The sequence below is a fragment of the Hyalella azteca genome, unplaced genomic scaffold, assembly GCF_000764305.2.
Source record: "Hyalella azteca isolate HAZT.00-mixed unplaced genomic scaffold, Hazt_2.0.2 contig4200, whole genome shotgun sequence".
NCBI lineage: Eukaryota > Metazoa > Arthropoda > Malacostraca > Amphipoda > Hyalellidae > Hyalella > Hyalella azteca.
Genome location: NW_025934423.1, coordinates 127581 through 150441, shown reverse-complemented (window position 1 = coordinate 150441; position 22861 = coordinate 127581). Strand labels below are relative to the sequence as shown.

The window sequence follows — 22861 nt, the reverse complement described above, 5'->3', positions numbered from 1 at the left end:
AGTCTAAACTTGGTCTCAAAATTATCCCTATAAATATTACTTTGAAAAAATAATTCAAAGTAATTTCAAAATCTTCATCTATAGTAATGGAAAAAAACTTTATTTAGCGGCAAAAAAATTTTTATCTGGACTAAAACAGTTATTCGCAAAGAACTTAATAACGCAAACACTTAGCAAAACGTAAATCCGTACACTTCATCCCAGTGAAACTGTCGACCGGCGGTAGAGAACACGGATCAATATCTGCCATACTTAGCGAGAAACCCGCTATGGGCCCGTGACCCGCAGTGGGCTCGCTGCCCCATGTTACCCTACAATGGGTTCAAGTCAGGTTCTTCATAACCGACGCATTACTAAACTATACTAGTACATTTTGATTGCAATGCATCAACTTGAAAATCTGAGCGGGCTTCAAGCGTTTTCCTTACCCAACGAGTGTCTTGCTGCAGACCAAGAATCGCGGACAATGTGAATGAGAACAAAGGCTTGCTTAAGACGTTTCTAGAAGAATGCAATGAGCGTGAGATGAAAAAATAAGTTTCATTTCTACGCTCAAATACCGAAATATATCAGTGCAAGTCTGCAAGAGCTTCGAACGCATGGTTTAAGGCTTAAGCGATCACTCCTCTAGCGGTGATACCGAAGCTACGAAGGACAATGCGAAGAGCCAAGATGAGAACGCTGCGCGACAACAATAAGCATGTCCATCCCATGCTTCACGCTAGGGATGGAGGGTTGCTGTTGCAGCTGACGATAAGCTTGGCAGAACCCCGGATCATGTTGCGGTTCAACAATGTACCGTAACCCTCTAATCGAAATGTACCTATTAATATCATTTTAAAACTTAATAACGACAAATAAATTTGTTCCTATCCTGAACGAAATACATTATGTTTCCTGATACGTCGAGGTGGGGTAATCGAATACAGTAGCATAACACCAGTGACTCGGATGCCATAAACGGTTTATCAAAAACCCAAAAATTCCTCCTCTACCAGCCTGAAATCATCCCTCAGTTATACCACTTCCATATCATAAAAATTATTCAAAAACGTTTATCGCAATCCCAAAGTTAACTGGGACCAGAATACCTTACCTTATGGGAAGGTATGATAATAGGCGATCATCGGTTAAATTTAACTAAGGAGTTCGTACCTGAATGCTTTATGAAGTATGTACAATCAGTTCAATTATATAAATTCAATTATATAAATAGATGAATTGGCGTTGATGGTCTATATCAGTATTGATAACGATTCACTTGTTTTTCATACAAATGCTTTCAACGACTGTGAACTTTTACACAATTCTATTAAACATTCCTGTTTAGTAGAATCTATTCACTGAGCTGTTCAACTATAAAACTCAATAAAGTCTACAGTTTGAAATTAACTGTAATAAGTTGATACAATACAAATGTTGGCCTCAAGGTACGAATTATATTTTTTCAGTTCACGTTCAAGTATATTCGCTAACTTAATATTAAATATATAGCACGAACAAAATCGCGCAGATTATCATGGTATTTTCATGTTCCTGTCATTTGAATAATGACCAAACTGTCACTTCACTTTTGTTTCCATCAAATAGCTTATTTTGTGGAAAGGCTGAACCTGAGGTTTGGAACCACTTCCTTCGTTTTCACCATGCAGTGTTAGAAACGTATGTTACGGCGTTGTATTTTGTGCAAAAAAATAATATATAACGCCAATAACATTATGGTGTAAATTTAATTAGTAATAAAACTTCTGGCCTCACTTTGTCAGCATACCATTAGATATTTTACAGGTTTCGTTATTGATGCGCACATCAATTTACATATCAACTTAAGTGGGCGATTCCAGAACCTTCTCATTATGAAGGCGTTGAAAAATGTCTATTGCTCGATGCATTCGGGTAAACTGGTAAAGTTTCGCTTGAAACTTCAAACATGTATGATATATTCTCAGATTTCAGGGTTCTCTGACATGGTATACACATGTTGAGACACGAGCAGCAAGATATTGTGTTCAACTGACATAAGGAGCCAGTAAGGTGAACGCGTGACGCGACTAGCAGCTGAACGTCTCTACGAAATGAAGACTACGGCAGAGGGCGTTTGACCAGAGGCATCTCAACTAATTCTGAATACCAAGAATTACAGCTCCGTTTACATTCATTTGTTATTCGTTAAGCCCGCAACTGAGTGCTAACTTTCGATGATTTGTTAAGCATTTTTCAGCGTTTCTTTTGGATGTCTGGGATCCTTTACAGTTGAATAAGTTGCGTAATAAGACCTAAGTGCAATATATTAGCATTCCAAAGTAGGGTCAAGTCATTAAAAGTGGTCACAATTATTTATGAAGATAAGCGCCCATTCATATGTTCAATTTTTTTTTTTTGTTCAAAAAATTCAATGAAATTATAAAATTGATAATCCGTTATTAAAAGGTTTAAAAGAAAAAAAAAATATTGGTAAACTTTAACCACTGTGAAGAGATTAGCCGAGAAGTCAGCTCTTTGCGTGTCAGCGCTTTCTATTGTCAGTCCAGCTAGCGTCGGTGTCACGAGTGGAAATGTGTTTCACATTATAGTCCCGTTATTTCTGAAACCGGCAGATAACCTGATGACGTAAGCTGAAGGTGTCTCGAGTAATAGCATATTCGTTCGAAAACGAGAAACAATCAACAAGGACAACGTTTTGAGGTCTTCTATTAAATACTGTTCAAGCTCAACACAATATAGTCAAGAATAGAATAGAATTGTTGGCACTGAAGAAGTGAATAAATAGGCCGATTTGAGTGAAGAATGTTGCCGATTCTTGGTACTTTTCGTGACTTGATTTCACAAGGGATCCGGCCTTATGAACCCGATCTTTCCATAACTGACGATTGATTGAGATAGCTGCTGGACTTATTGCCTGGTCCGTAATTTGCTAAGCATTTCAAGACTGAACATATGCTCCTGCATGGCTTCGTCCAGTCTGTTTTTGAAAATGTTCATACTCGGAGCGTCAACGATGCTATCAGGGAGGCTGTTCCACATGTCGCTGACTCGAAGCGAGAAGAAATGTTGTCGCATCGATGTGTTACAACAACGCAGTTTTTTTAGGTAAAAGTGACTGAATAATATAACCTAATAACATTCATAAACTTAATATCATGAAGATTCCGATAAAGAATTGCAAAAAAATCTGTAATTTCTATCGCGTACCAAATTTTAAAGAATGTAACCTGTAACCAGTAACCATCACCGATGTATTTTTAATCGCTCAGAATACTTCAGATGATGTTTCTCTGATGTGGAACCTAGAATTATCGGCATTCTTGACGTGTCAGGCTTATAATTTCCAGGCAACGTGCGTGAAATACAACACAGCTTACCAAGTTACGTAAATCAATCGAGTGAATTTGGGCATCTTTTCGACAATAAAATTTCAGGGTTATTTGTGATGAATTCTATGCCGACTTTTCCCTATTTTTCTATCTTAACCAATTTTTATGCTGCCAAATTTTGTTAAAATAATACCAGCAGAATATGTGAACAATGATTATGATTTTAGGTTGGGATCGCGCAATAATAATATATAATAATGCCGTTGGAAAGATTCAACCAAAATCATGTTGGAATTCACAGGTTTTAAATAAAGTGTAAAATTTTGCTGAACTATGCAGTAAGTGGAAATCTTCAACTACGAGCCATGTTGATAACGTAAAAATACTATGAACCTTGCTAACATTGACTAGAGTTGTAATTAAGATCCCATTTCTACGTAAATTTAAAGTAAAATGAGAACAATATTTTGATATAATAGTCTAGCTATGAGTCCATTCCTTTTCTATACGCTTTAGTCATGATACGTCACAGAGTATATTAAGCACCGTTTCTACATGCAGAAGGGAGTAATTTATTTGAATAAAGCTTGGATCAACCAAGTCTTCTTCATATTACGAAAATTAGTACAACCTCTGTTGCGCGGTACTAGCTTGTTTAGCAGTAGTATGATCAACACAGTATCAGCAACGAACGGAGTTAAATTATCCCAACATCACGAATTGTTGAGAATATCTACTCAGGGGCAAAAAACCAACAACATTAATAAACGGGAGTAACATTTATATTATTTTGTCTTCGTCTCTGATGTATTCACCCAGATCGGCTTGGTGGAATGCAACGATGGCCACGGGACCTGCATGCCGACACTCCAGGGCTGACTTAGCGGCTACACCAAAGCCCTGCAAAAATAGTTGAATTTAAACCATAGATGCATTTTAAATGAAAGTATAAAACAATAAGTTATGTATATTGGAATGCACAGACCCTGTCAGTATTTTTACATACCAGTGGGACGTCTTTGCTGTTGCATATGATGACGCCAGCATTGCGCGGTGTTCCGTCAGTAATGCGCGCCAGGTCTGACTTCATGACGTGGTTGGCATAGAGGAAATGTTGTTCTGATGACTCTTTGATCCACACTTTGCTCTGCAAAACAAAAATCAATGAGTACAAAAAGTCATCATTTTTAAACAGTTAATTTACAATTTTTAAATTTTCTCATATCTTTTTTCAATATTAATAGAATAACAAATTTAAACAAAGATTTTGATAGAAATGGAAACAATATCATTATTAAACTAGGAACTGAGTTGATGGTAATAGAATTATCAATAGTTTTATTTGATGAAAATTTGAATGGTATCAAAGAAATTATGAATATTTGAGTTAAAGGGGGATAAGTATTTACATGAAGTGTAAATGTTTCTGACATACTTGAAGCGTGCAAAAGATAGTCATGTAGGTATTAAAATTATCAGAGCCAAATATAAGAACTTTTAGTTCACTATATTTTCTAGCAATATTTTCAAATGGAAAAAACATGAAATTATCTTGCTACAACATAATACATAACAAAATAGAGCACACATACCTGTGCATAGGGGGCTAAATAATCTAGAGCTGTGATATGAAGGAAAAACAACTTCTTAGTCTTGGTGAACTTGCCAAATATGACACCAAAAGATACCAGCATGTCTTTCGGCATTGTTGCTGCAAGTTTCATGTGTTTTTCTGATACATAGAAGACTCTGTTGTTGTGTATGCGGAAACAGTAGTTGCCATCTGGTCGCTTGATGAGCAGCTTGACTCGCTCACCAATGCTACAAGCAAGAAAAAGAGATAAAAGTATATTACCACAGCAGCTAGCATCTAAATATAATATAGCTAGAGATATAACAAACATAAAAGAGACATCATCTTTTTAACCAATAACCAATTGTACAGTTGCAGTAGAAAATATTACAGAGCAATAGAAATTATATTCATTTTTTTCAACTTACTATTTCATTATCTTCTTGAACATCACTTTAGTTTCTGTGTCTGACAAGGGTCTCATTGTGGATTGTGATATAAATTGGTTAATTGTGTGCACCTGTAAATTCAATTTGACGAAGATCTGAAATTTGATAAATATTAGTACAGGTGTACCTACCAACAAGACATGGCAAAAGCCAACCCTCAGACGATGGCAGTAACCAGGTAAATTTAACCAAGATGAAGAATAACCATGATAAATTTTAATATCCTCAGATGCCTAATACAAGAGCATGCACCCTGCTTTGGCAAGAGTGCAAGTGCAGAAGATTCAGTCCTTGCAGCCAACTATTGATCATGCAATGACAACATTACATCCCAGTATGCAGATAGTGAGCCAAGATCTTTGATCTAAAGATTTTTTACACCACAACATCAGCAAAATTTATAGTTTTCAGAAGATCTTGCCAACAGATTTATCTTTAGAGACCTCTTCACATGTATTTATTGAGAGAATAATCTTGAATAATCTTATTGAGAGAACCTATTAGAATAATCTGATAGGTAGATTTGGCAGCAGTTCCTTATTAATACTTGCACCATTTTGCTCTAAAAACCATATCTTGCCCACACAATTGCCAACCCTGCAGAGTTTTTTTTTCACTTCAAATGCAATGTTTTTATCAACCATGTTGCTCAATTAGTCATTTTCAAAACATGAGTGGCCAAATTTATTAGTAAAGTGTGTCAGTTAAGTGTGAGGGATAAGCATAATAAGACAACATTACATTCAAAATAAAATTGGATAGTTCATGTATCATGTTTTTTTTTTTTTGATTTGCTTACCAAGATACAAATAGGTATATACAGGGAAAAAGCAAATATCTGAACAAATTAGTAACAAAATATATATCTTCAGAAGATCTTACCAAACATTTTTCATTATATACCTGCTTTCCTTTTCATTGAAGAATGTATTTTTGGCTAGAAAAGTCTAAGGTTAAGATAAAAATTCTTATTGATACTGGAAACACTATGGGCTGGAAAACCTGATCTTGGTGACAATGGCTTAATTGACAAACTCTGCCTAGTAGTGCATATGTATTATGTGGCTATACACATGTTAATTACAGAGATGAAATTAGAAATTGATATAGGATGCACTATTGGAAATTTCTTTTAACTTATAATAGTATGGCCCCAAAATGACAAAATTTTCATCAAAGTGTTATAGCAAGGTGGCACCAAAGTGACATTGTTGGCAGGGGTGGTTTAGACTACTTTGCAGCGCACCCTCTGGTGTGTGTACCTCTTGTCTCTCTTAAATGTGTTACTGTATATATGTTTTTCTTTTGCAGTATTTGACTATTTTATTAATTCAACAAATACAGCAATCCCTTGATTAGCACGGTTTTGAATACCGCGGTTTTGATTAACGCGGAAAAAAATTTGCAACCCACCCTTAATCTATGTGGTGCCAGTTTTGATTAGCGCGACTTTTTTTTTCACAATGCATCATTTTCCCACCTCCAGCCAGAGGTGTTACGTTCATAACAAAAGTGTTACTTTTTGCTTATTAGATCTTATGTTGTTACTTTTGTTACAACTTTTGGAAAAATTTGCCAAATGTTGTTACTTTATGAATTTCAGCCAATAATTCTTTAAATAAGGTCCCGTTCCGTAGGCACTCGTGCTGACTACAGAGTCGGTTTAGCCGCGCCTTGTCTCGTTCATAACTCGAATGGTCGAGTTCGGCAACGTTCGCCGGTAAGTGCGCCATGCCGGCGCTCTAGTTACTTGTTAGCCTTCAACTGGTCAAGATCGCTGCCATATCTACTGCTCATTTTTATCAAACTACATAATTTTCCTTGATAAATTACCGTCATAATTATGGACAAAAAGGGAAGAAATCTAAATCTAAGGAGAGAAAGAAATCTAATACTACTGTGCAATTGAAATTGAATTCGTTTTTCAGTAAAAAATAAATGTTAATTCATTTGCATTTCTTTTATTTATTTCCCCTATTATTTAGAAAAAAATTATGATGAATTTTAGTGAAAAAAAAATTATTATGTAACTTTGCTACTTTTGAGGATTCATTATAATTATTCCCATATATTCTTAAGTTTAATTGGTGCGGTTTTGCTTAACACGGTAAAACTTGGGGATTTATTAACCGCATTAATCAAGGGATTGCTGTACCATTCTTTTCAGTTCAGCAATTGACCAGTAAGTGCTGATCTAAATTGATGTCAAAAGCTATTTTGGTCACAAGCTATTTTGAAGTGAGGCTGTTAAGCAAAGGGATCAGATGTCCTGTGAAGAATTGATGTCCCACACTCCCTAACCTCAGTAATTTGCTTGAGAGCTTCCTATAAACCTTCTAGCTAAGTACATAGCAGATGCATTTTTTACTGGCTTTTTATTTTGTTGGCATTTTAATCATTGGTCTGTGTGCATTTTACTTGGCTTCATCTTTAGTTCAATTTCAGAACTTGACCATTTTTATACATTTTCCTTTATTCTGTCATCTGTCTGTCACACCATTACTGTATGAGATCCCATTAGTTATTAGAACTGGTACATGCATTTCATTTTTATTTTTAACTTTATTCATCAGTTTATGGTCAGAATTGGCATTTGGCAAGAGGCTGGGCGGTTAAGCACACAGAATTGGAGCAGTTAGTTGCGTCTCTGAGACTGCAACTAGTTGTGAATGTTCTGCAGCAGCAATGTTCAGAATCAGTGACAGGCAAAGGCCTAGCCAGTGTGGAATTCTAGAGGGATATTAAATTAACCAGTACATATAGCATATTGGAAAGCAGGACCTGAAAGGTTGGAAAGTCCAGGAACTTTCCACTTCCAGTTCATTTTATTATATACATTATACATATCTTATCACTTTTCAACTGTGATTGGTTTATGGGATTGTGATTTTAGCCCCTTCCAGCTTTCCAGCTGTGATTGGTTGATGGGGATGCTTTCCAGCTGTGATTGGTTGTGCCCATAAGCCCCGCCCCCAAATATGGTATATGTACTACAGTACTGGTTAACTAAATACTTAACTTAAACTTGATCATTACAAACAAAAAGCCTGGAAAAATTTCAAAAAATCCATTAAATAAAATAAAAATAGAGAATATCTATCAAACAAGAGACATTCAAACCATTTTATATCTGAGGTACTATACAATTGAAACAGTTTGTCCAATTTTGATCCTCCTTTTCATTTATAGTCAGTCACCTGGCAGAGCACTGTAGCCAAGGAAAGCATTCCACCTTGGGTGGAAAGCTTTTTTATAAGTGAACCTCCATTTCTACAATTTCAGCATCCAGACTGTAGAGCATGGCACAACATAGGTCGAGGACGCCGATTTCATGCACCAAAGACGCCAAGGTGGATGCCACTGGACACCGGTCGCCAATTATGCTTCTCCATAAATCGCGATTTACGATCGATATGGCCGATGCGCCGTATTGATCTACACGCTACGATTGTAACTATGTGTTGTAGCATGTAGTTCCGATGGCTGTGAGAGCTACATTTGAGTACCCAAGCACACGAGCTCATTGCCACCTGAACTACGCAATGTAGCGCGCAGTTCCGGCGCCTGTGAGAGCTACATTTGAGCACTATCGCGTTAGAACACAATAGATCGCGTTAGAACGCTATAGATCGCGGTAGAACGCAATAGATCACGTTAGAACACAATAAGTCATGTTAGAACACAATAGATCATGTTAGAACACAATAGATCATGTTAGAACACAATAGATCATGTTAGAACACAATAGATCATGTTAGAACACAATAGATCACGTTAGAATACAATAGATTGACAAGTTTTTTCAGCAGTAGCATTGGGCTTGCCAGACGTATGCACATTGTGATCGGGTGACAGATACCAGCAATCAAACAAGCTGAAGATGGGCGCGGTGACAGCGGGGCTGATCATGCAATCTATAGTTTATGGTCGGTCATGGCTGCCTGAGCCATAGTTTATGATCGGCCATGGACGCCAATTTAAGGTCGATGTGGCTGATGGAGAGCTTGAAAAGACGCCGATATCTCGAGCTAAAAGGCCCTACTCTACAGCCTGGTTCAGCATTTATTAGGCTGTAGGCCTGGCCTACAGCCTAATAAATGCTGAAACTGCTATATTATCCAGAAAACATATATCATGTTGCTGAACAAAACTGGCATAAAATAATATACCATTACCACCACAACTGGAGCATCTCCATCATTTTTGAAGTCCAGTTTCCTAAGATTCCTAATAGATGAATAAGCAATAACTCTTAGGTATTTTATTGTTAACTCAGGTCAGTCAGGTGCAAAATTGAACTGAAAGATTCCAAAAATATTGAACATTTGTCATTTTAGAAGTTAACATCTACAAGATTTCTGTAAAAATTAGTAAAAAGAAGGGAAATTCTAATTTCCAATCCTGCACCAGAGCATCTGTGCATGTACACCATATAACTATAAGTTATAGGCTTATGCTAGAAGTAGAATGGACAATAATTAAATAATTCCTATATCTATAAGCTATAACATATAATAAATAGTGATTAGTGGCAACTGACATTGTCTATTCTCAGTCTGTACCTATCAAAGTTAATAATACTCAAAATATATTTTATACACTATAGATTTCCAATAATCTTCAAATATACTCAGAAATCCAGTAGCAAAAATATACACTTAAGGAACCACTCAGCCATCACCATAGCTAGGCTACCTACTTGTTAAAAGTTGTTTAAAGTACACAAACTGACAAAACACACTCAACACAGACAGTTACACAGTCGCACGACGCACAGCAGCACTGTCATCACAGAGAGCAGTAGGCTAACTAGGCTACGCATTAATCTTGATCTTCTCACTCAGTCACTCTCAGACGAATATTGATGATGAATTCTTTGAGGCGCCGAAAATTTCCTCAAACAAGCGTTCTTCTTCCTTTGTTCACTTACTGAACTTCTGAGGAGTTGATTCGCCCGCCACACGTCGACCGTCCACCACTCGCGCACGGCCAACAGCAAACACGGCTCATCAGCCTCTGCCTCATCAGTTATCAAGCAGAGCAAACACATGTCCGAAGTTTCGGAACATTATTGGTACCGCACGTGCTTTCTGCAAATGATTCTTAAAAGGTGGAATGATCGATTTCAACGTTGATTGTTGGAAATAATAGAGATATTTTCATATCAATAATATCGGAGTACAGCCGCGAACGATATGATACGTATGGGTTAGCTTAAGTTTGATTAGATCAGGTTAATAGAATAGAGGCTAATTGTAATAACGATATATTAATCACCAAACAGGAATTAATTTAACATATATTTCAACCCAACATAACATGACCTAACCTAACCTTATCGATTTTGAATTTTATTTTAGCTGGAAACGGAATAGGATAAATTTTGATTATGGTCTTGGAAGTAAGTTGATATTTACGGTCAATATTTTTAATTTTATAAAAGCATTTTATGATTGACTGAGTTGTGCGTGTGTTTATTGTGTATAATTTGCTTTCAGTGAAAGAAAAACTAAGCAGACTGTATAATTATAAAGTTGTTGTTGTTAATTATAAAGTTATAAAGTTGTTGCAGCACATCAATATTTATAAAGTATATTGTACAATTTTTCGGATTGTCTCATAATTGACGAAATTACATTGCGTTGAATGCGTAGAATGTGCGTTTGATTACGCTGTCGAGTCCGTCTTTAGGTCTCCCGATATATGTAGCTGAATAAAGTTTATCATATTTGCATAAATAAAAACTATGTAAAGACACTTTTTCATCATTTTCACAATTAGAGCGCTAAACGTGTTTCAATGTTTGGCATAAATTTTTATTCCTGAAGTTTGGGAAAAATACGAGCATTTTTGTGCATATATTGAAAAAAATCGTTTAACCGCTCTAAGATCTCAAATGTCATTCGTAGCCTTTTTTATATCATCGTAGTCTTCACATGTTCAATTTCGCAATTTTGAGATGAATGAAGCGAACCTATTTCCAAGACCCTCATTCAAAACTTTTGAAAGCAAATTGTGTAACCTCGTTCAAAAACTGTCCTGAATGGCTGTTCAGGTTTCGCTCGGGCATTCAAAATTTTCTTCATTGCAAGCAGAGCTCGAACAAAATGCTGGCATGAATGCTTCCAGGCTCAAAGGGCAAGTCCTATGAAGAAAGATTAAAAATTATGAAGCTTCCAAGCCTCAGTTATCGACGTCTGCGTGGGGGCCTCATTGAAGCATATAAGTACAGCCAGGTACTCATGGTTTATACTAGGTCCCCTAAGGATTACTAGAATTTGAAACAAGAACAACACCAGGGGCCACGGCTATAAACTAAAAAAACTTCGCTGCAACTTCTCCACGCGGCAAAATTTCTTCTCGCTTCGAATCACCGACATGTGGAACAGCCTCCCCGATGACAGCGTCGGCGCTCCAAGTATGAACGCGTTCAAGAACCGACTAGATCAAGATATGGAAAAATATATGTTCAGATTTGAAATGCCTAGCACCATATCGAACCCGGTAGAAGTCATACGTAGCAGTCATGAAAAGATCCGGTCAAATGACACAATTTTAGATCTTTTGTGAACAAGTCACGAAAAGTTCAAGACTCGGCGACAGGCCACATCAGGCCTACACTTCAGCGCCGAGATCACTATGTTATGTTATGTTGTAAATAAGTTCTTGTTCAACATGATGAAGCCACACTAAGACTTAGATGCAATAATTTTTCTAGTTTATGTTTGGGATACATTTGAAATTGATTTTAGAGCCACTGTTTCTTACCCGCAAGCGACTACAGAACCTGTAACTCGATAAAAGGTACAATATCTGACACGAATATCACCCGTGCACGACACGAGAAGGCGTCTTTTGTAGCGTGACAGAACCTGTTACACTTGTTGTAGCACAAACATGCCTGCATGTGATACATTATAGCTTACTCACGCCTTTTATACCATTTTTTTTTGCAATTCAATCTGTCGAGTAAGACGAGAAGGGCGTTTCCATTTGTCTAAAATGCATAGAGGTAAAGCTTTCTTATTTAAGCTTCCTGTATGCACGTAGATATATTGTGTATAAAATGTATTGCCTTCATAATCATTTTTTCCTTATAAAATACATAATCATTTTTTCCTTATAAATTTTTTCCTTATAAGTGTACCGTTTGAAGACATCTGAAAAGTCATAAAACATATATATCTGTAACAATCATAAAATAACATAAAATATATCAATTGGAGAAACATTCCTGTGTATAGTTTAAAGGTCACTGATAAACGTTCTCTGGGGCTTTAAAACTTCTCAGATAAGATTTAAAAGATTAGTAGGATCTAATGCTTCATTTACCAAGATTGCAATCTTATCGGGTTTCCTCGTGCGTTTTTAATTATTACTAAAATTGAGATGCACCAACAAACATATTCTTTAGAGGTGATAACGTACCAGCACAACATCACATTGCACCGTCCAACAGACAGGTTGCTTCGATTTTTATGGTGCTATAATTAATAATATAATAATATAAAACTACCATGGGAATTCAGTATTTTCAATATCTGGAGCGCACGAATCTATGGCTCATGCATGGGAGTGGAAGGCTGCAGCAGTCGTGACGTTCTTTATTAATTGAGTGTCGCAGAATAGGAGAAGCAGCAATGGGGCAGGATGGGGCTGCCTTTAGACAGTTAGAGATTGAGCGTCAGCACTGAGAGGTGGCGGGTACCTCAGTTCCACTCTGGGCCTCGCTCGCAAGCCATGTCATGGCTTCTAGAGCTCACTCCGCTGTAAAACTCTTTTACGTTCAGTCATCATTGGAGTTGGAGAGATGTAAATGTTTAATGGTGCTGGATCCTGTGTTGAATGTCAGATACCCAATAAAACATTGTGAATTCACGTAACGTTCGATTAGAACGTAATAGACAAAAGATATAAAAAAAGTCGCAGTGAATGTCGGCACATATAAATCAGAGTGCAACCTAACACCACCTGCATTGTGCTGAGCGAACGCTTCCTCTGCTTCCCAATGGCCATTCGCGTCGTCGGAAATTTTAATTTAGAACTGTCAAACACAAATGGACGTTGACAGAAAATATCCGTCAGACGACCTGTCCTATATATATTATAAATGGTGGTGCCTTGTGTACTAGTGAGGTGTTTATAGTGTTTAGCTAGGACAAGGTTACGATGAATTAAATATTTGTGAAGGGGAAGTGTGCAGCATGGGGGGCGAAGACCCTGATCGTTGCAGGAAGGTGCTACGAGCCTTGGACGCTGCGGTCGCGCTCTTCTTTGTGTCGCCGCTCGTCGTCGCCTACTGGCGAGGATGTTGGCAATTGATGGACCAACTTTTGTTTCCGGAAAACGATCGCCTGTCCATATTCTCATCGATACTCATCGGGATTCTTCCCCATTTCATGTTTTGTGTTTTTCAAGATACTTTTCGTAACTTATGCGTGGCCAATATTGCCAACCCTGTTTTCCTTGTGGTCTCGAGATTGTACACGATTGTGTTTTGCTTTACGTGCGTTAATCACTGGCGAGGAATATGGTTTCTGTGGGACCACCTCACTGGGACGTCGTGGCAATCTGGTCTTCTTTCATTGGGACTTGGTTTCGGTCTCCTTATTATAGCAAATGCAGTTTGCAATATTCTTGCGCCGCCCTTCGTTTCGCTCGCAGACAAGTCAGAAGGCTTCTTCGACGTACCTACTCTCTTCAACCCAGAATCACAACCAAGAGTGAGTTTAGACGATGTTCCCTTACATATGCATGGAATTCGCACTCAATAAGAATACTAGAATAGATAGGATGAAAATTAATTGCATCAGAAAATAGATTAACTTGTGTGATTTTCATGTCATTTATTGATACACGGATGATCTCAAAGAAAGTCAAAGAGAGTCAAAGAGAGTCATAGTTTTTAATGCCATTATTACCGAATATCCAATTAATTTTGCATGAAAAGTTGTTAATACAATGTGTTATTGCTGGAAATGTAAAGTATAATCATGCATCCTTGGTTTCTTGCCAGAACGTGCACCTATTGCCAATGGTTATCTTAACCCTCTACCGCCGTATGTCACTCTCCGGGAACATACAACAAACTATACGTAAACCATTGAGTGTATCAAACTGAAGACGTTTGTACGTAGCAGAAAACATTTTAAAGTTATCGTACGTGGCTGCAACCATCAGTGCAAGTCATTTTGCACTCACTAGAACGTATCCTTTCGGAAAGTAGGCTTGTGACAATATTGCTCCGGTTACTCGTATCAGGCGGTAGAGGGTTAAGGCTGTATACTGTACAGTGTACAGTGATTGATAATGGTCGTCTTAACTAGGGCCGTACACCGATTGCCATTGGATGTCTTAAGGCCGTACACCGATTGCTAGTGGATGTCTTAAGGCCGTACACCGATTGCTAGTGGATGTCTTAAGGCCATACACCGTGCCCGACCACTTTCAATAATTGTTTGACTCCTATCAGTGGAAATTGAGGTCAAGGCAACTTGTAATATTCACTAAAATCAGATGGAAACTTTAGGTGTGGCCAGATAAAATTGGTCGGGTCAAAATAAACAATAGCAATCGATAATATGAATTTATTTTGTTAAGCTCACACGACATGCTCGAGGACGATGGTCCCGGTGAATTGGAAGACCAGGGTTGGTGATGAAGACGAGGTGCTTGGCTTGGGGGTGTAATCGTGGTTGCGTGGTGAGTGGAAACACTTGTAATGAAGTCGTCCAGACACGATATTTGGCGTTACAAAGATGACATCGTTGTGCAGACAGATACGGCGTCAGTACGCTGACAGAGACGCAGATAAGGCTGTACAGTGATTGCTAGTCGATGTCTTAAAGCCGTACACTGATTTCTAATGATTGTCTAAAGCTAGGCCGTGCACCGATTGCTAGTGGATGTTAAGGTATTACACCGATTGCTAGTGGATGTCTTAAGGCCGTACACCGATTGCTAGTGGATGTCTTAAGGCCGTACACCGATTGCTAGTGGATGTCTTAAGGCCGTACACCGATTGCTAGTGGATGTCTTAAGGCTGTACACTGATTGCTAGTTGATGTCTTAAGGCCGTACACCGATTGCTAGTGGATGTCTTAAGGCCGTACACCGATTGCTAGTGGATGTCTTAAGACCGTACACCGATTGCTGGTTGTTGTCTTAAGGCCGTACTCAGATTGGTGGCGGTGGTCTTGATCGGCCACATGCCGATTGTCAATCAGACACATTAGCAGTCTCGAGGCTGCTATGAGCTAAGCATTTATCACTGTCAGATATCATAAAATTATCGTTAGTGTCCAGAATACCGTCAGATAGTTGAGGCATTCCTCGCATAAAAACATGAGTTTGCGATGTTTAGTATTTGAGGTCTACGAACCTAGATGGCAATGCGCCCGTCGCAGCACCCTGGTTATTAAAAGAAAATTCCATCACAGTGTTAGTTGGAATTAATATAAATGCATTGTTGTCAAGTGTAGGTAATGAAAATCTTAACTATGTTTACGTTTGTAAAAATCTTGCATGAACAATGAGATGATTTTTCTGGCGTTTCAAAGAAGAGACAATGCACAACAAATACTTATATTTAATAAAAAAAAGCTCACGAAAATAAACACGAAGGTTAATTCGAAACATATCGATATGCTACTTACTTAAAATGTCTACGATGAGGCGCCACGTCAACTTACCTCAACAGTATTATGACTTCTAATCACGTATTCTGTCTTGCTCTGATACATGGCCTTCTCTACTGGCTCATATCAAGCTCTGCTCCAGCCTCGGCGTGTAAATGAATATAATCAATTTCCTGGTCTTATAAAATAGATATAACATATTGCGATGGGTATTCTTTGTAAGCTGACGTAATTTGAAATTCATATAAATTAATGTATTGCAGCACTCAGAAAAGCTATTGAAGAATACGACACTTTTACGTTCGTTTGAGTTGCATCAGTTTTCTAGTTATCCTCGATAAATCTGAAAAATTCTAGGTTTAACATATATGTAAATTATTGTAATGACTGTACTGTGTTGTGGTGCGGTTAGTTCAAGCGTGCCAAACTCGCAACCAGAACTCGGAGGCGTACCTGCAACCAGAGCTGGGCAGCGCTACTTTGAAATGTAGCGGCCGCTACCGCTATCGCTACAATTGCTTAAATGTAGCGCCGCTACCGTTACCACTACTGAAAATGTAGCGGCCGCTACATGTAGCGCGCTTCTGCCCACCTCTGGTAACAACTAACATGTTGACACTAGTAACAGGCTGAGGTTGACAACATTACACCGTAGTCTTTCGTACAGTTTTATTCTGTAATTTATATTATGTGTGTATCATGCTGGTTTTTAAATAATTTTAATACTATTAAGTAAAATCTAAAAGCTTTATCTATAAATGTAGCGGTAGCGCTGTGGCGGCAAAACCTCGATCGTATCGCTACTTAAATATGTAGCGGGCGCTACCGCTACCGCTACAATTGCTTAAATATAGCGCCGCTACCGCTACTGAAAATGCTGAAAATGTAGCGGCCGCTAGTAGTGGCCGCTACATGTAGCGCGCTACTGCCCACCTCTGCCTGTAACCTACACCTTGGTTGTGCAGAGAACCAGCGTATGGTTATGGCTGGTGGACTGCGTGTTCACGGTGGTGGTAGTGGACAGCTTGGTGGTGTTCGTATGGAGAGGAGGCTGGGTGCTGCTCGACGCTTTCCTTTACCCTGGCAAACCTGCCTTCTCAGCCATCGGCTCCTTGGTAACTTTCTTATTTTTTTAAGTTTTTTAATATTCTATTTTGCTGCTTATTTTCATGCACTGTTGTCATAGGCTCATTTAGTAAAGGATGTGAATTCATTCTCTCAAGTTGAGGAAATGAAACACTCAGCTGGAATTTTTTTATGAAAATTAGTAATGTAATCGCCACAAGTTTCTGACAAGATACCAACAAAACTTGAAGAATGACTATAAAAAATTTGTATAACATTTAGATTAGGAGCGATTAACTCATGAGTGCTCGATCAATGTCCTTGTATGTTGAGCACTATAAATATAAGCAAATAAATAGAATACAATGTATGTAAGATGGGGCTATAAAAAAATATATTCAGGACTATTGACGCCGCGCTCGGCCTCTACAGGAAGTTGAGCGCAGCAAACAGCGCGGCTCCTAGAGTTACTGGCAGTCCTATTGCTCCCTTCATACAACAATGACAGACACGTCAAACCTGTTGTCCCTGTTAACAATGTCGAGAACTATGGCAGTAAAACCATCCTGCTTCTATTTTGGCCTTGACATCGATTTGCACATAGAATAATATAAAAAACATCAGAGCATTTATTCAGGCAAGCTCGTTCAATTCGGCGTGGCTCGCTCTCTGCTCAATTCAATTCACGAATACCAGTAATGAATAATTGGTATCGATGAATAGTTAAAAGCAGTCATTTGGTGTGTTGTAATTAAAAACGCGATTCTTAATGCAGGAAATTCATCTTCACGAATACTATATGGAAATTTCAGTTTTCGACGTCGAAATAAGGCACCGGTGTCGGCCCATTTTAGAAGCTCGTGCATCGTTAGACAATCGAGATCGGGCAGGTTGACCAGCAAAGTTCCGACTATGGCTTATGATCAATGAGCAAGATCAAGCCTTATTTATTCTTTGAGACCAGAACTATTTAGTATTTCAGTCAATCTACTCTGTTATGCTTACCGTATGTTTACAGTTAAACATTCATAATCAGTCGTTGACATTCGTAGAATGCAGTCGGAGTGCATCCATGTGACGCGCGTGCAGTGCACGTTAGTTCGTAACGCTGTAATGAGGAACTGTTTGCCAGTGCAAAAAACGGTTCGCTGTAATATTGAAAATCAAAATCATGAATTTTGAACTTTTTGACTACAATGGTAGAATTTTAAGTCAATGGAAATCAACCTCTTTATTGCAGTATAATTATTAATTTTGTTATGTGGTTCCCATTATTCATTTGAAAATGTTTCCGTCGTTATTGACAAAATGAAGCGTTTGAGTATTTGTCTGTAAGGAGCTATTTTTTTGGTACGTCTACATACGAGAAAAATAAGTCAAAATAAAATATTGAGCAATAGTTTGAATACCAAGCAAATTACTGATCATTGCTTCGAATAAACAGAAGCCGAGTTACTCAAATCAATTCAACTAATTTGTTCTTGTTCAACGCCTCTCTGTGCGGAGTTGACTTGTATTGATTGATGTAGGTGGTAGTTCAAGCAAAATGTATTATACAGTAATTTTATAAAGTATACGTTTTATTTTGCAAGTATATAAACGTGCAAAACCGTCACCTGCTTGATAATGAAAATTGTATTTTCGAAACGTCACAATCTATTAAAATGTCATTCGGAAACCTGCTTTTCGATCTCCCGGCTCCAGCTAGAAATTTGGTTCGACTCATTGAAAAGACGAACAAGAAGATTGTTAATAAAAAGCATGCTCTGGTCTTCAATCAAACTTGCATAAAAGTAATTTTATCGTAAACAAATTAATGATAATTACTTTTAAGAAACATTTCTGTTTATGTTTTTATTTTAACTAGGTTGCATGAAATATTCAACACCCGATGATCGTTATTCTGTTAAGATGATACAACTGATTTCAGAATCGCGTAATTATTTATTACCAAAATTCAGAGTCAGAGTAGTGTAATAATTATTATGGGCCGATTACTAAATAATACTAAAATGGGCCGATTATAGTAGTGTCTAAATACTCTGTTTAAGGATATTCATGATACTGTTATTGGTTTGAACCGCAATTATTTTAAATCCCTGCTAGAATTATCAGTTCTAAATTCGATCTTCATATTTGCTGGTAAATTTTACAAACAGATTGACGGTTTGGGCATGGGCCTTCCCCTCGGCCCAACCTTTGCGAATATTTTTATGTGTTTTCACGAGGTTTCATGGCTGACCAATTGTCCTTCTGATTTTAAGCCAATTTTTTATAACAGATACGTCGATGACACCTTCCTTATTTTCAAGCATCCTTCTCATGTTTTTATTAACTCCAAACTAATTTTCTGCATTTATCTGTGTTCTAGATTTATCGAACTGACGATGGAGCTGGTCTCCGAAACGTTTTCAAAAGAGATATGCTAAATTTTTGTGGTGTTTTCTTCGCTTTTAAATTTCTAGTGAATCTGCGATTAAAGCAATCTAGTGACTTTTTTACTAGTGTAATAATTTATTTATTATTTATAAGTCAGAAATAATTTTTTATTTCAAAGTCAGAGAAGGCCGGTACAAATTTTTTTTCAAATTTAATTGATATTTTCCATTTTATTCAAGTGCCATAAGAAAATTCTCCTGCACATATTTAGTATAGCAGCATTTGTATGGGAAAAAAATTATTTTAGCACCTAAAATTTTCTTTTTATCGTTCAGCCGCGCGCACTGCGCAGAGTTCACCATACCATTTCCATCACCTTCCCAGATATTTAATAAGACAACACAATTCAGTTTCAGACGGTCAATCTTCCATCGCAATGTTCCCATTTTTTCATATCGTTACAAAAAATCTAAATATTAATATTTTAATACCTTTATAAGCATCACCAAGTCAACCCAATAAAAATAAACAAGTTCCTCATGTTTTTTGGTACAGACAATAGGAGCGTTGGCTTCCGTGGCAGCATTCCTGACGCAGGCGCTGCTGGCGAAGGTGCTGCTGCCCCTCAAGAAAAAGTGGCTTAAGGTCGCCATTGAGATCTTCTTTTACGCCTTCTGCTTCTTCGCTGCCGTGAACGTGTGGCGCGGCGTCTGGAAGTCATTAGATCATTTTCTATTGCCTGGTAAGAGTTTCAATTGTTGCTTTAAAACGAGAGTAAATTCCCATTCACCGCTCGAAGTTAGACTTAATAGCTTACGATGAAGATATCGTGAATGCCTTACTAATAGTTTCTAGACGTGAATATTTATTGCGTCGTACATTTACTGACTTACCTCCAAAAAAATTATAATGGAAATAACTTTCTCTATTATTTCCATGTAACAAGTAAATAGGAAACTAGAAAGAACAAATTTGAATACAAAACTTATAAGCGCAAGCCGAAAGTATGCACAGTCCCTATATAGCTGATATAGTTCTTCTAGAACCCCGTAAATTAATGTAAAATATTCATCAAATAGAAAGTTCAACGTATGTAAGCTCAAAAATTAATGAGTGTAAATATACTGAAATACAATCAATTCAACCCGATCAGACAACAGATACTTGAGCAACTGGATCACGGCCGCGGCAGGGCAGGTGGTCCTGCTGCTGTGCTGCTGCTCCAACTCCATCCTGGTGCGCGGTGCCGTGCCAGACGTGCGTGAGACCGGCAAGCCCGGCGTAGTCTTCGCCATGTCCTACATAACCCACTTGTGTCGGGTGAGGTAACATGTCCTACATGACCCACTTGTGTCGGGTGAGGTAACCATGCCCTACATGACTCACTTGTGTCGGGTGAGGTAACCATGTCCTACATGACCCATTACTCACCAGCGCACATGATCACCTGCTTGTGTGTGGTAAAAAATAAAGTCTTGTATTGCTCACTTGTAGTGGCGCGTCAATTAGTGTTTCCTCCGCATCCTGAGCGAACAAAGGTGCTCCAACGGGAAATGAAAATAACATAAACATAGACTTTTAAAAATATTGTAGCAAAAATTGTTGATTAACTGTTTTTGTAAAGAAATAGTGTTCTGAAGTGCACGCTTCAGAGCGAGCAGTGCGGAAAAGATCATTTATAATTAGATTGAACTCAATTCACATCACACTCTTGCCGCAAGAAAAGAAGTTTTACAAGTCAAAATGGGCAAGATTCACAGGCGTTGAAATGTTAATTTCCTCAGTATTTTTTGGGGCCAAATACTAATACTGAAATATGTTGCAGGGTTGTTACAAAAAAGACTCTTTGCCGGAGGACCTTTGGCAGCCAACAGTACCTGATGGAAGCGGTCCCGTCAGAACTACAAGTCGGAAATGTAACGGCGGGTTGAAGCCGGAACTGCTTAATGCGTGCGACGGAACGTCCGCAGGATACGTCTCTGTATCTACGACAGATGTCCATCCAGGAGCTACACAAGTGATCGCCAACACACATGACTCGTCTTCTCGATTACACAGCAAGAGAGAAGCTTATTCTTTAGAAGCCTTACAAAGCGCTCAGCTCTTGGCATAAGAAAGAAAGCGCCCCACTCTTTAGCTTTTCCCAGGCAAGAGAGAAGCGTCAACTTTCAACTCCTCAGCTGGATCCCAGTTGTCGACATAGTATTGTAGAGCGCTGGTCAAACCCTGAAGACTAGGAAGGATTAACCCCGGCATAGGAACCGCACTCGAGTACATATAAAGAAAAATATAACTCAGTACTCACTGCAGTGAGTGAAAGAGAGCGCATTTTCTCGTCGACGAAAACTTGAGGTCACAGACGGACGGACAGACAGACAGATGGACATGGCGAGCACAATAGTGCATTTTTTCCATAAATGAGAAAATGCGCTAAAAACTCGAGCAAAACCAGCGGACAACTGCCACATGGCTGCCTCGGAGGACAAGGCCATGCTTTTCAAGTTTTGTTGAGAATTCAACAAGACTTAGCTTTTGTTTATACCTTTAGAACTAGAATATTCATTTCATAAATGAATGCGAGCATAGACTCATCATTGTGTTCATGTTGCGAACTTAACTTGTGATGATAAGGGGTTTGCAATGGCTATGATGTTAATGAAATGTTTTTATGTTGCCGAGTTTTGGAACTCCAGTCCACAATCACAATCTTTGTTGCTAAGAAAATTTGCCCATGAAACTTAATAGATGGTGTGAAAGTTTACTGACGAATTCGTTGTTTTATTTAAAAAAAATCAAATATAGCAACTTTCATATTTAGTATTATTCGGATTTTACCAGCAGCACTGCCCAATGAGAGCATGCTTAAAAAAATATTTTGTTTTTTTTTAAATATATGTGAACTAGATTCTACGAAGCGAGTGTTCCTTATTTAAGTAATATTTAAGTTTAACAAATGCTAATTAGTGAGTAAATAACTAACAGTATAACTGCATTGTTATATCCTTAGATTTTCCAGCACATCTTGCTTTGTATAAATGGCCTCAGCATTCATAAATTCGAATAAAATATTATTGTTTAGTCAAGTCTTGTCATTACTCCAACAAGAGGCTTTACTGTTCACCGAGTTTCACGAGGAAGTAGAGGGCATGTTTCGCAGGTTCTTGATTTTTATTCAAACTTTCATCATCAACGTCCTATATTTTTTAAGAACATAAATGTCTTAGCCTGTTCTGTAAAAAATAAAAATGATATGGAGATTATGAGAAAAAAGTCAGCCTGAATATCATTCATATTTTTTCAAGGAAGCTGATCAAATAATGGAGTTATCTGTACTCCACTTGGCCTCCTCAGGAGCAAGAAAAAATGCAGAATTAGTACAATTATAATTTTTTTCACTCGTTAACAAATGGTTAAAGCTAAGTCTAGGACTAACTTTGATATAGT

General features: G+C 37.9%; 2 protein-coding genes across 2 annotated transcripts; one reads left to right on the top strand and one right to left on the bottom strand.

Annotated features, from left to right (window-relative positions):
- Positions 1-4078: 4078 nt before the first annotated feature.
- On the bottom strand, positions 4079-5467 carry LOC108681233 (60S ribosome subunit biogenesis protein NIP7 homolog). Its single transcript, XM_018170246.2, has 4 exons — positions 5316-5467; positions 4907-5135; positions 4321-4461; positions 4079-4214 (listed from the first exon to the last, which is right to left on the bottom strand). The coding sequence occupies exons 1-4, from the start codon at positions 5369-5371 to the stop codon at positions 4095-4097; spliced, it is 546 nt and encodes a 181-aa protein (XP_018025735.1). The 5' UTR covers positions 5372-5467; the 3' UTR covers positions 4079-4094.
- A 7566-nt stretch (positions 5468-13033) lies between these two features.
- LOC108681231 lies at positions 13034-21743 on the top strand. The gene is made up of 5 exons (XM_018170244.2): positions 13034-14059; positions 16939-17088; positions 19973-20159; positions 20571-20737; positions 21243-21743. The coding sequence occupies exons 1-5, from the start codon at positions 13541-13543 to the stop codon at positions 21528-21530; spliced, it is 1311 nt and encodes a 436-aa protein (XP_018025733.1). The 5' UTR covers positions 13034-13540; the 3' UTR covers positions 21531-21743.
- The last annotated feature ends 1118 nt before the right edge of the window (positions 21744-22861 follow it).